Source organism: Varroa jacobsoni, unplaced genomic scaffold (genome assembly GCF_002532875.2).
Source record: "Varroa jacobsoni isolate VJ856 unplaced genomic scaffold, vjacob_1.0 scaffold_770, whole genome shotgun sequence".
In the NCBI taxonomy this organism is placed as follows: Eukaryota; Metazoa; Arthropoda; class Arachnida; order Mesostigmata; family Varroidae; genus Varroa; species Varroa jacobsoni.
This window is the reverse complement of record NW_019213672.1, coordinates 392,948-407,996: the sequence shown is the minus strand read 5'-3', so window position 1 is coordinate 407,996 and position 15,049 is coordinate 392,948. Positions and strand designations below refer to the sequence as shown.

Genomic DNA, 15,049 nt, shown 5'->3' with positions numbered 1-15,049 from the left:
AACGGCAAGTATATTCGAAGTCCTAGAGAGATAAAAGACAAGTTATTGTGTGTACACTAACATACGGTACTAGTTTTTATTGACCGATCGCACGAACATTTCAAATATGCCGCGTGCCAATGACGCCCTCTGTCGGACCAACAACGAGACAACTAATGAACATGACGAAGTAAAAACGCTACCCTAGTTAAATCCAACGGAATTTTTCCGAAAAACAAAGCTCTCGACAATAATATATTGCCGCATATGTCTCATAGAAACATACAAGAGGACGCACACTACTTAACGTATAGCTTTATCACTGAACATATAATAGTTTTCAGACACAACACAAGTTTACTAGAAATAAAAAGATGTTTGCTTTGGCTATTGAATACTGGTAGGGGAACAAGTGACATCAAGACAAAGGCCTTCAAAACGATTTTGGCTTAATTACTGTTGGAAATAGTATAGCCAAATCACGAAAAGCCATAATCTCTGATAAAGTCCCTGGTGAGAGCCAGTCTGTAGTTTTTGCAATACCCTATTGTTCACGACAGCTAAATAGAATTATTGACCTACTAGTGTCGCCTTTCCTATATCGTTAGAAGTAATATACATTGTTTATAAATGAAGTAACGAAAATTGGATGATCATTAATTTAGCAGTGATTAATCTGTGCTATAAGAATGAAGTAGGAGTGTTCACCGGTCCTGTTTACAGCGCGGAAACAGGTGTGCAGGGTCCCGTTCGTCCATTTCGTTTTACCCCACGGATTTGCTTGTTTCGCTGTCTAATATAAAAATTAATTTTAAGATAAGATAACCTGAAATTCCCTTTTTAAATGGTCACCATCTAATCGCTTTTCCGTGTACCTATACGTAATTAAATAAGATGTATGTATATAGCCTGTTTGGCACATCTCTCGGCTTTTTATTATTGCTATGATCATCGTTTAATTACTATAATTACTATGTGTGAAGAGTGTTTTTTTTTTTTTGTAGATTTCTAGTCCGACCTCTGTTGTGGCTCTGTACTGTTATACTATGCAGTCGTTGTGTATTTGCCTTATGTTCTACAATCATTAATGTTTGTTGATCGGCTATTTCTCCTTAATGCAATTATGGTAAAAGACTTGCTGTTGCTGCTGTTCGTTTTTTATTGTTTTCTTGCCACACGCACATATAGATATGTATGCCTGTATATATATATATATATATATATATATATATATACAGCAAATCTAGTACTATAATGTATAATAATAAGACTAATCGTACATAGTAGTGCTGTTTCGAATAGCAGTAAATAACATCGGACGGCAGCAGTATAAGTCAGCGAGAACAAGGCTATTTCCATATGTGTGCATATATACGACATATATATGAATACTCATACGTTCCAGTTTGATATAGTGTGAGATCAACGCTTACGTTGATAATTACTAGTTTCTGTCGGTGTATATTATATAGGTGACTTTTCACATATGTGTAGTGTGTATGTGTCGATGTGTTTGTGCGTATGTGTGTAAAAGGGTGAGTGGCGGAGATGTATCAGCCCCATTGCACTTTTGTTATCCAACGAGATCCCATCCATTTTCGGTACCCGCACCTGAATTTGATTTGAAAAGAAGAATAATAGTACTATAAATCAAATCTTCGTTAGCTAAGCTCTATTGCCTTAATGGTCTGCCTTACGCCCATCAGCAACTCTAAGCTCCAAATTGAACAAAAACCCACCAGCGGCTCATGAATTGTATACGCTCCATTGACTGCGAGAGGTGGGCAACGGCATGCGAATTGTCATGCTAATTGATCAGTTCTATTTAGTGCTATAAGCGTTATTGCAACGCGACATGTTTAACGCAATTGAGAAAAAGCTATAAGACGCACGGGAGGCTTTGAAGCATGAAGGGAACGTGAACGTTATATCTTCTTACCGTTAATCGTATCTAATATCCTGTTTCATTATCTTCAATCACATTATTAGTAACCGTTATTGTGTCGTATCACTCCGAGATACTGTTCGAGACGCGCGAGAGAAAACATAGCGATGCTCGAACGTGCAACTTAATATAATCTCTATTGCACGTTCTCATTATGCAGCATCATCTTCCAGTGTACTCGATACGTGAAGCGCGCTCTACGCACCGTCAGCTACCCGTACTCCGGCGTAGTCCTGATGTAGGGCGCGAACCCTTTCGAATATTTGCACAGACGCTTCAAACGATAAACGCCTTATTTCACTAGGAAAATAGTTATTCGATGCGAAGGTTCGAAAGCTATCAACTTGATGTCGTTGCCAGGTTAACGTGTATTAAAGGACACTTTGAGCCCAATAGAGATCGCTTCATAATAGCAATGTAATGTTAAAACGAGCGCAGCAATGCATCACTACGGCCGAAGTTACTCAGCTACGAGTTACATTCACCCGAAATTTTCGTTCCGTTCTTTTGTGGCAGGCAGCTAATAAAACACAACGAAGTTCTGCGAAGAAGGTGATTGCTAGCACACCAGTTTGCTGTACTTTTAAGTTGTCTGCTGTGTGGAGCGCCCTGCGTGATGCGTCTAAATGTTCACTACGACTCCTGCGCCTGTTTAAAAGTTGACCCATTTAGAATCTTCGTTGTTGTTGGTACCACAACAACCATAGTATCATACATTCATGACATTCACAAATGACAACAGATGGCGTGACAGCAGCTGTAAGTACCGATGGGCCACTGCCGGCGAACTCCTGTCAACAATGGGCTTTATGCACGCCAGGACTCGTATGACGTGTGCCTGCATGTCAAATACCTTCAAGAGGAAACAGATAAGATCCTAAGCTCTCTTCCCTTTCAGCCCTAACTTAAACGTGCATTGTTGGTTAATTGCAGGTCCATTTTCCTACTTTGTGTGCATTCAGCTAGACCTGGCCAAAACATTTTAAACTGGAGATGTCCTATATAACAACAGTAATTTAACCAATCTTATTGGATCACGACAGCCGATATCCATCTAATCTAAGATGATATTTTGTCTGTCATTGACAAGAGGTGGCTATGTATTCATTCAAATGGCTAATCATTTTCGAATGATCCCAGCCCAAATATTCGTATGCGTGACATTTCATGAACAGAAACCTGCCACTGTTTTTCTGTATATAATACTACTCTAAGGTGTGGATGGGACTTTGTGCTCGGGTCGAATGCGAAGTCCTCTGACAACATGGCGCGATACGGATTCTGCGTCATTCCAATCCAATAATAATTAGTTCCGTCTTCAAGCTTCAAAGCCTATTTGCAATACTGTGAATAATATTCGGCCAGTCGATGAAGCGATTACGTGGCAGGCCATAGAAATTGTCTTACTCTGTAAGATGCTGCCACCGGATTCAAGATGGCAACGTTTCAACTGATACTCGTACACCATTTATGTAAATGGAGCAGCAACCTAATAATCAACAATAACCTAAGAAACGATCCGCTGCTGCCTGGTATTCATTCTGTGCGTCTCCGTCTTTGTCGGAACCATTCTTTTGTAATAAACCTGCGTTGTCTCCGGTATCTGTGATGGTGTTTCCTTTATTCTGTCCCCCCCCCCCCCCCGACCTTTGGAGTCTGCGCGCCTCGAACTACCACTAAAAATGCTTTTCATCATAATATATAATTTAATTACCATTGCTATCTGTCACTGCTAGCTTTACTACTAAATATCGTCACCATATACCTATATTCTATTTTATTTTATTTTAATTATATCTGTTTTAGCCAGAACTCTAACGCTTTCAGTAACAATACCTCGATCCGTTTCTATAGTATATCCCTTGTTAGGTTTTGCCGCTGTTGTTTACTTTTGGATATTTGTACTGGAGTCATGAAATGTACAGAATACTTGTTATTGTTGTAACAATAATAACTATTATTGCTATTATTACTCGTCGCATTTTTCTCTTATTACTATTTTGGCTACGAAATGTTGATGGCGCGTAATAATAGCAGTAGCTGTAGTTGTTTTAGATAATGCTGACACAGTTCCGAACGTAAAACTCGAAACATTCAGTGAATCTATGTCAATGGTACAGAGTACACAGGAAACGACGAGCTTTCAGGAAGTTCCCTAAGTCGATGTCGCGGTGCAGCCGTTGCTCAGCAATTCGGAAATGCGACCATAATATCCGGATGCTGTGCCGATATTGTGGCCACGGCAGTGAAGAATCGTAGGTTGCGTCCGTCCTGCGAGTCTGCGGTTTCCCCGGAAACTCTTTTCGAGCTCAGCCAAGAAAGAATGCTATTGTTGTTTTCGGACTGACGCTAGGACCATTGGCCCGGTTCCTTTTTGCGAGCCAGTAATATTCGAGTGCAGTCAGTGGTCCTCCAAGCTCATCCGAATTCATTTCTTCAAGCACCCCCAATTTTTCTTTGTTTCTGCTGCTGACGGTAACTGGCAATTTTGTGTGCGTACGTACATACACATCACATAAAAACGAATGGTACGGAATAGATTTTGAAAAGTTTTGGGGAAATCCCCGTGCACGTCACACGAGTGCTGTACCCCATAACCGCGAAAGCTCAAGCTGTTTTCCTCCGTGTCTTCCGTGTGTCTGACACGGCCCCACTTGCGCACGTCCAACAACGAGAAAAACTACTTTGACTCATGTGCAATGTAGCGGAGACAAACGAAAATATTAGCAAGTTATCTGGCCCTTTCTTTGTTTTCCTCTTACTGTAATGATCACTTTTTTTCTGTCTGAAATATCTTGCTACTGCGGGAACTTGTAGGGTATCGATCACAAGCCTTCTCGACAATGAGCGCTCAATAGGAGGGGCGTATTTTTCTCTCTTTGTTTTTATGTCCCTTCTATCTTATACAAAAGGTCACGGAGCAGGCAGCTAGTCACAGTTACTTGGTAGTTGTTCGTGTTGTTGCTACCACTGCTACTCCGCCTTATAGCAGCACGATGAATAAAAAAAATTCTGGCAAATGTAATTGCATGAGATGATCTTGTTCCACCGGACAAAATCATCAATGTTCGGACGTAGTAGCGCTTCAGGCTTGAAGCAACCGCACTTTGTCCTGACAGTGCAGGCTGGATTACCAGTGCGTAGAGGCATAATTTTGTGCCACCTTCTTCTGCCGTCGCCAGTTGCTAGATACATTTAGAGAGGTGCGGTACCATTGTTCTTGTTTTCGCTGTTGCCAATTTGTCATGAACTCGTGATAGCCATGCTATTCAACAATTCGGTTTTCTCAATGTTTACCGCAATACTTTTTCTCAGAGATCGCGCAAAATCGGTCTCGCCTTCGTTTGTTTGATCTTTACGTCTACACGTCGACACGCTAGCAGCGTTACAGCCGATGCCAAAAAGGTCAGTAGTTTCCGTCAACGATTCCTGTCGGAATGATCTTTCTGTCTCGAAGGATTGCGCCGATGAGTCAGTGCTGTCGTAGAGCTTTGCATTGTCGATCACGCGGCGACTGCCACAGATTTGCCCAGAATACCTGGTAACAATCAACGATTCATTGCTAAGCTTCTCCGAACTAATACTTTGACATTTCGTTGCCAATGGACGCTTTAGTGATCCTTCTTCATCTGTCGGGGCTGAACAGCGTCGACTCCCAATGTCGGGATGCTGATGAGGATTATAATAACTATTCTCAATATTATTGTTATTCCTGCTGCTCGTATTGTTACTATTTTGAGTCGCGTACGCGGCGGTGACTGTAACTGTTTTCTGGCTTGGTATCTTAAAACTACCGTAGATATCACATTCTGAATTTGGTACATATCGCTGTCGCTGTCGTCCACTGTTCCACGTGGATAAAGATGAATGGACGGCTAATTTAAGCGCTGGTCGTAGTTTACAATGTGGGCCACTCGTGTTACACGCTGCTTCAACAACTGTTGATCGACGGTTTCTGGCGAACGCGGCCCCACCGTCCCTAAAACCCGATTGCCGCTGCCTCCCCTTAGAATTCCGTAAGCTGCTTTTAAGGCTTATGCTATTCTTTTTGCCCGATGAGGCTTCCTGCAATTGGCGGTGTCTTCGGGCAGCGTTTGTCGCATTTGACACTGTCTGGTCAAGGCGCAGCTCAGCAACATGTGCTGGCCTGGCATCGCACCTTGATCCAATTGAGGTTTCCGTGTGATAACTTTGCAAAGTTCGCTCGATCATATTCGAGTACTGATGATTTTCGTGTAGACTGTTGTTGTTATTGCTATCGCCTTCCTGAAAAAGTTGCCCTCGGATCATACGCAGCTCTTTTTGGGACTGAGAAGTTTGGCTTGCCGCTGATTCTGCAATACTTCCGCTTGACACTGAGTGCTGGCCTGTTTGCTGGAGCAACGTAACACCTGAAAATATACAGAAGCGTTATTGAAAAAAATCATTTTCACAAAGCTCAACGTCTAGCCGCTCTTAGCGGCTAAGACTATAGCCACTAGCCTCGTCGCCCCCTTAAACCTTTTCTCAGTTCCGCTAGTGGCTATAGCCCATCCTAGATTTTACCGCGTCAAATTTTGGAACAGCGAATACGAATATCATATAGCGAAACAAATGGCAATTTTAACGAAAAAAATCCGCATTACGTCACTGATCTATATGCCAGCCGATTACTCTAGGTCTGCTTCTAATACGGAATTGTTACACGACGATGGGGAGCCGAGTGTACACAGGGGTACCTGTACGCTTGCTCAGCTGAATAACGAGATGCAGAAAATTTTTCAATATGAGGCGTAAATGTGTCTCCTATTGTTGTACGACACAAAGAAAGTTAAGTGGTAAAGCATGATAACCCCAGTGAGCGGACGATGCTCACTCATCCCGGCGCAGATACCAAAGCGTCTCCTCCGTCTGCAAAAGTGCTACCAACATACGTGTGAAAGACCATCTAGTTAAGATCTGAAGCTTTTACCATGGGCTTCGCGTTAAATGTAGTGCACGTGCTTATGTGCAATAAAACAAGAACGAGAATCTAGCAAAATACATATTAAAAAAAAAAAAAACAATTATATTTGTACGATTAAAACACAATACGGTTTCTGGCATATGGGCTACCTTTTCTAAGGAGTGAATTTCTATATATATGGGCTATATAGGAGCTATAGGAGTATATTTCTATATATATAATATATATGGGCGCTTCCCTCTCGGTAGTGTTCATACCTACATAACATTTCAATAAGTACGCGGGACTATTTACAATGTCTGTGTAATCCGGAGTTGTGTTTACACTACTCTGAATATTCCGTATTTTAACGTCCTTACGCGCTTAAGTAAACGTGTCTAAATTGAAAGTTGTTTTTCTATTGAGAAAGACTGTGTATAAATAAAAATAGATATATTCTTTTATGCGCTAAAAGTTTCGCCGTTTTCAATATGTTCTTCCTTTAGTTGGTAGACAACTTCTTCATACAAGGGTAACTGTGCATTAAGCGGCATTGGCAGGTGTGATTCAAGATTCAACCCTGACCTGCTAGCAGACTAAAAGACCCAAAAATCAAAACGGCAAAGATGTCCGAAAGGTGTAGAGTATATCTGGGCGACCCAATAGGCAATTGGCATTATCTTCTATAAAACGGCTACTCATTGCTGTAGCAAAGACACAGGTGCATTAAAGACTGCTCTTTAAATTATTCTGATACGTTCTCAAGCTATTTTTTTCAGTTTTTTTTTATTCAAATTCCATTCAAGATGTCGCAGTTTGCTTGAAGTTTTCACGAAATATATAAGAACTCCCATGGAAACTGAATATCAATTTAAGAAAAAAGGGTTCATCCAGTGCGGAAACATTAGACAACAGCATCTCCATTCAACTTCCGACATAACGCACTTTAGTTCGCCATGACGAGTTTGTTCTAACGAGAAGTGGCTTTCGTTTAGTACCAGGAGTAGCCATGCCCACCAAACAGCCAGCCAAGTTTTTTCACAACTTAAACGCATGACGTTATATGTATATATATATATATATATATATATATGTAGAGTTCCGAAGAAGTTTCCGGCTGATTTCGTCCTTCTCTCCTTGAGTCTGTGATCAGGTTCGGGCTGGCAAGTTATCGAACAATGAACACAACAATGTACATGGTTTGTTACGACGAAACTTTACAGTTTGAAATGGTGCTTACTTTTCTCGAAAAGCTACTATTGAGATAGGTAGTTCATCGGGGTGACGCTCTACAATGGTCGCACAGTGTGAATGACGCTTTATCGTTAGCACGGGAGCCACTGAGCGGATTGATCAAGAAATTCACACACATTAGCTCTTTCGCCATAGAATCAGGCCATGAACGCCACAAACCAATCGAACGAGTTACAGCATCGTTATGGTAAAAAGCAGTGTGGACGCCGATCGAACGGCCACAACATGGACAATCCGGTCTGACGATGTATACTCCGCAACCTATTTTCAAAACAACAGATACACTGTTATTTTTACAACGATGGTATCATTCGGCCATTTTTCTTCGCAGTTACAACTAATGACGAGCTCCATCAAGACATGCTGCGAACCTTTTCGTTAACCGAAATGAGAGAGCACTGGATGCGAACAGCCTTTGGTTTCGACAAGGTAAAACGTCTTGCCACGAAGCGCACGAAACAATCAGATTGATCTTTGCATCGTTAATTACGATGGTTCGTTTCGGTATGCGTCGATAACAGGGAGTGTCCGCTCTAGTCTTGTGATTTGACTTCTTAGGATTTTTTCTTGTGCGTTCATGCGAAGAACAGAAACGCTGCTGCCATTAAAAAATTACCGTTTTTTTTTTTACACTTCTGTGAAGTGATGTGAAACGGGCTCTTTCAGTGTAACTGCAATCGTAAATTTGGAGCTTTCTTCCGGCTCGAGCGCTTGCAAGGACGCTTCTGCCTTTCCGTACATTAAGCGGACTAGCAAATGTAATCTGCGAACCCATGTAGGCATCTTAGCTTCTTTTTATTAGCAACCATAAGTTTAATTGACCGTTCAATGGGAAACGACGAACCAAATAAGACAACGCGCCTCGGCAGATCCGGCGCTCACCGATACTTACACTCCTGTGAGAACTTCATCAGCTCGTAGCCCGTTAACCATCCCCATCTCAAAGATCAAGCGGAGCATATCCAATATCTTTTTCTCCCGTTTGTACGCTTGTTATGGGGCTTGAACCTGCGGTTCTGTTGAGTATCTCAAACGTCGATTCTGGCGATTAATGTAGCCCATGAATATATCTATGTGGGCTGGTTAGTGTCATTGGACGTATGGTATTTAACGTGCGTGTTAATTATTGCAGTTATTGTCAGCTTATATATGGCCGCTGCGCCTATTTCTGCCCTTATCTATAGTTAATCATAGTAACTTTATTGACACACATGCTCATCTATGTACTGTACATATGCATGTACAGCAGTAAACTGAACGGCCTCTTGCGGACAGTCGAAGGTCAGCAAAAGTTAATAATCTCTTCATTCGTCTCACATGTCGACCACAGTTAGATACGATCTGAACATCAAGTTCTCAGTGAAGTAATGTCGTTGATAATTTTCAAGATAGCGCTGTTACTAACTTACCATTGGCTGTAACTAACGTATCTGGCCCCCTACCGGCGAAGTGCAGTAGTCTCGCAGGTCGTCCGCAATGTGTGCCACTCAGCCTTAGCAGACTGCCAAAGCTACTATCGGCGTCGCTACTTCCACAACCTAATCGCATTTCAGAAACACCACAGCTACCGCGCAGCTCCACCAAAGAGCAACTCGCTTTAACCCCCGCCATTCCGGCCCGGGTAAGACGTCGACCCGGCGGCCAGATTCGCGAATGAAGACCGTTCTGTTGTGCTTCTTGCTGGAGGTGCGTCGGCTGGGAACTTGGCGTATCCATTAATCGGAAGCTGCCGGCGTGATTGATGCGAGGAATATATACCGCCTTATCAATATGGAGTGAAGAATAACGGCCGGTGCACACTCCCGTCAATTGAGGACAAGTTGTTTCAAATCTTAGTTGTTGACGCGGCAGTCGTGCGCTATTCGTCTGTAAGGTATCTGATTCGTTTTGCTTAAGGGCTGCACATTTCGTTTGAGATGCCATTGATGGATCGACGAGTACTACTTCGTGAGATAACTGATCGGTTGTTCCTGAAGCATTCCCTCCGCCTTCCCGAAGGAGTTCCACCGAGCCCGCTCGTATCCTAATGCTATCATCAGGGCTGCTGTAACCAAAGTAGACAAAGAGCCATTAGGTCAATCTAACGCCTAAGCGCTTATCAGTCTGACAACCGCAAATTACTGTATACGTCTATTGTTAAGAATTGCGCTATAACTATCTCAAATACCAAAAAAACTAGTCAGGCCACAAAGTGGTTCTATATGTAACTGTTAGCGAAAAGCGTTTCCACTTGCGACACATAAGTTCTGCGCTACTTGAGAAGAAACTGTTTCAGGTAACGGGACCTACATTATTCTGCCTTGAAGTTTAAATTGCATGCAAATTTAGTATCGATAGTGTGTATATTAACGCAGCGGTAATTTCCTGGGTCATCACAGTACGGACCTGTGCCTACGTCTCATACTGTTACAATCGTCATCGCGCCTGTTTGCGCTGATATCCTCGCTGACGTTTGGAGTCTAGGAACGACAGCTGCTGTTGGACATCGGCGTGCCACCCGCCACCTGTCATCATTCGCCTCCCCTGCCCACATGGAGTCGCATAGCCCGTTATGCACTTTCGGCCAATTGGCTTGGCGCCACCGAGTCTTTCTTTTGTATTAAGGATCCTCGTAGGCAACAGTTGGTCCTGGTCGAGTAAGCTAAATTAGCTGCCTAATAGTTGGTAAATGTCAACGTATCTAGCCGTCTATGACCCCCACCACTTTAACAGACGCATAGCTCTATACATCGCAGCCACTAAGATGAGCGCGCACGCGTAAAGTATCTGCATAAGCCTTACTACTGCAGTATTCGTATGTTAGCTCTCTTTCCACGGTTCACGTCCCCACTCATTGGTCCCATTTCGTGTGGTTTAAAAGAAAAAATCTTGATGAATGATACTAACTAAACGACAATAATGGCAGCTGTAGTCGTCGCAGAAACTGCAATAATGCTGATGCTTAATGCTGACGCTGTCGCAGAAAGTAACTTGTCCGTGTACGCTGCAGATCAGAAGAGTGACTTACTCGTTCCCCTTCGTACATATTGGAACCCATCGATCGAGAGCGACTGATCCGAAGCTTAGATCGTCAATATGCCAGCAGGCGCTCGTTCATCGCCAGCGGAGACATATGTACCTCTTCTATCTATGCCTGCCAGCAACCGAATGAGGGGACACTTCAGAAAAGCGAAACGCAATAAAATAGAAGGAAAAACACACGGAAAGGTACATAGAAGGTGAAGCGAACATGAAGCGAATGAGTCCCATACGTCATTATCCAGATCGGAATCGGTGACCGGTTTCAATCCAGTGTGGAATAAGCGATAGCAAAATGGCAACGGCTACAACAAGAACAACGTTGTCGCGAATGGCGACGGTACAGCCACCGACCATGCTTACGAAAATGAAGGCACGAAAAAATTTCCACATAGCCGCTTTAATATGTTACTCGTATTCAATAGTAGCATGCGCACGTATGATGGCCCGCCAACAGATAGGCATGCACGCAAGAACGCTTCCCGTACGACACACGCACGCTCCTAAATGTCTCCTTTCGGCGTTATTGTGCTTGTTGTACGCTATGATGTGATTCTACTGTGCTTAAACTAGTTTCCTGTTTATCAGATAAATCGGGTGTATATTCTTCAATCGGACAGAGAATGACGGTAGACAAAAGCGTACCCAGCTATGTAGCGTCAGCTAGAGAGCACACACCTGTACTATATAATAGCAGAATAGACGTTTTTGAAATGTTCAGTGTACGCTCAATGTCAATTTTCACTATTACTTATCAGAGATCTTTAATAATTAATCATCGATCCAACGTATAATAGTTACTTTTATCGATAAATGTTCCTTGATAGAAAATTGACCACACAGTTTTTGATTCGAGCCAGAACAGCAGGCCGCTTCCACGAAAGTTCGGCTGTTTTGCCAGTCCTTAATCTTGGCCTAAATAAAATCTAGTTAAAAATCCTATAGGATAGAGAAATGCTACTGGTTTTGTTGAAGTTCCTCTCCGCACCACTTGGTATATGCTGTATTTTCGCGGTTTAGTACACATAATTGCAAATAAGTGCTTCGGGCTTTATGTCCGTAAAGCATTGTTTACAACTGGATCCAATTAATCACACATAATTCTATAAATTCAATGAAAATAATTAAAAAATTGCTGGACCAAACTCGGGACCGAACCGGTTTCGCCAATAGGAACCTACAAGAACAATTCTAATTGTGCTCGTTTTCCCGTGGTGCGTAATATCGATCATGTTATACTGGCAGCTTTGCAATTCTGCTTGCTTGTGAACTTCGATGGGAAAAAAACAAGGTACGATAGCTTCCATTTCAAGATAATGTTGTTTTTGATTTAGAGCGAAATATGAATCGCGGAACATTGGAATAGATAGATGAGAAATACCTGTGTGAAGCAAGGCTGACGTTGTTTCGGGGGTCTTCACTGTGTTTATTAGATGAAGAACAATACCCCTGCGATGAGCATATCATCGGGTCACATTCCTGAAACACAAATAGAAATGAAATTGCCTTTAAATCTGCTACTACTACCAGTTCCCAAATGGGAACACTCTCAGATAGTGACTCGGAAAGTTAGTGACCTATGAAGCAGGAAGGACATAGCGCATATGTGGGGGCTGACTACAAACGCCCGAGTCGCGCCACCGAAAAAAAATAGACTTATTACAGTTAAGAAATTCTACGACTGCGTCAACTTTTCCCATGCCACACAGGCTTATGTCTCATTTACTACCCGTTACTACAACGAAGTACATAATGAGCTAAAAGATTTTAAAGTTGCTTTTATAAAGAGAAAAGACATGCGGGGGCTGTGTGATATACGTGAGGGGTCAGTCGTTATGAAGCCATCGCCCTATGGTTGTCACTCGCCAGATGCCACAACTGGGTACAGATACACTCTCAGATTTAGTATGTCGTACGCGGGAGGTGCGAAAATAAGTTTGACGTGTTGTAGCATCACCATAATGTAGACAGCGAAAAAAGTACGTTTTAATTAGAAATCGCTAATTAGACCTTGATCACTATTGAAATGAACCTTCCCGTCGGTAGCGGTAGAGAAAACTCTAACGAGCATAACGTATTTGTATCGCTTCATCGACGAAGTAGCTAGATTATTCTGTATACGCCCACTTTTCCTTTTCAAGAAGACTTTTCAATTTTGTTAAACTGGTGTACTGCAGGCGTTTGTCTATTGGCTGAGAAAATATTTGTACAGCGACAATCGCTAAACGCCAACCAAGCTGGCTTGGTTCTTCTCTCTGGGCCAGATCCTGTGAGGACCTGTTTCTTTTTCAGCAACAACAGTGCTTTGCGAATGAGCTTTCGCTGGCTATCTTTCAGCTAGCGCCTGCAACAACATCGCCGTTTTCCTGATTGTTTCATCGATGGTGGTAGCCAACTTCATTGACGCCGCCTGCCTCATGAATGCACACGCTCGTTGAGTGGTTACCGAGAAGCCGCTGCAAGAAACGAAGTGGAGGAAAATTGATAAGTGTTGCCGCTAACATCAGCGGGCTCGATAAGTCCTGATTCTATAAAAAATGCTGGACGCTCATGCACTGCTAGAACACGTATCGTAAATTTGGTTGGTGAGTCTTATGCTTTGACCACACCGCTTGATTATCGTAACTGCCCGCGGCATGGATAGGGCGATTCCAGGCCCTATCCCTTTCGGCCTAAATAATCGCGCTAGTAGCGGTGAAAGCCTATGAAACATATAACACAAATAAGCGGATCTTCGGCTAGTCTATTGTTAAGACGATACTGGTGTCGTATCGCAGAACGGTACCGTGGCGTGTGTCAGCTAGAGTCGATAAGGTTGATAGCATCTCCCTCGCTCGGGCCTGTCCTGGCCACGTATAGAGTCAGCTCGTTACACGTCTACTACACATATAAGTGCGACTGGCGAGCGTAGCCTCTGCTATGGGCGACAGTGGCAGAAATCAGAGAGACAAGAGCCAACAAGGCAACAAATACCTCTTATTTGACATCTCTGTTCGCAGAATGAGTCGCCTCTTCGCGCTACTTCGAGGACTATTACAAAAGCGGTCAGAAGATGGTCGCTCGTAACCTTCGGCGGGGCGAACGAGAAACACTATCACATTTACCTTTTGATCCTAACCAGATCTGTCTGTCGACTAGAATTTTAGAAAACAATTAATCTAAAACAATCTAATTTGATTTTATGTACATTTGTCATTTGGACGTCTGCACAATGACGCCTTTGGTTTTCACGAGCAACGTATAACTAACCGTATAGTATCACGTCGTTTGCCTTGCCAATACTGTCTTAACGTTACGTAACGTTAATATCTGTAATATTACGCTAGCTAATAGATACACGAGTGTTCAAGCGTTCGTTTTAGCTGAGATTGACATATGGCATAATGTACCGATGGAATACATCCACACAAGCCTGTACGTGCAGCCACTCCTCCTCGAGAAGAAAGACGGCTTAGGGTTCATACGAGTCAGGTAGAAGACCTTGGCTGAAACGGAGAACCAACGTAAACAACTGTTCATATCTCTGTTCAAATATAGGTGCTACCTGTTTAAACTAGGAATTTTTAGGACCTGACGAAAGGAATCTATAGTGCCCGTACTTATCCGTCAATACTATCACATACGCAGGAGCAGCTATATTGGACATCGCTACAGGCATCTCGGTGGTGACTGTAGTCATGCTTAGAGTGCCAAATTTTTTTTATGCTGCATAGAGCAAAACCTTCCAGACTTCTCACACTTTAAGTTAGAGGTAAGGTAAGGCTCGCTAAGCCATCTAGATAAGAATTACAGATACGTCTAAACATTAATCCTACTACATAAACGACTGTGACGCTGACAAAGCTTCGTTTAACTTGATGTCAGCAATTTACAGGGCAACATCTATGAGGTTGATTGCAGTTTAACCTGACTAGCTCAAACCAGATAAC

The 15,049-nt window shown here is 42.7% G+C and overlaps 1 protein-coding gene across 1 annotated transcript in view; it reads right to left on the bottom strand.

Moving 5' to 3' along the window:
* Positions 1-3,765: 3,765 nt before the first annotated feature.
* Positions 3,766-15,049, bottom strand: part of LOC111263499 (uncharacterized) — a 58,579-nt gene continuing 47,295 nt past the window's right edge. The window contains exons 2-4 of the mRNA XM_086969661.1: positions 12,502-12,599; positions 9,512-10,146; positions 3,766-6,315 (exon numbers count right to left, since the gene is read on the bottom strand). Of these exons, the coding sequence (XP_086825787.1) occupies positions 5,168-6,315; positions 9,512-10,146; positions 12,502-12,599 (1,881 nt within the window). The 3' untranslated portion in view covers positions 3,766-5,167. The remainder of the gene's footprint in view (positions 6,316-9,511; positions 10,147-12,501; positions 12,600-15,049) is intronic.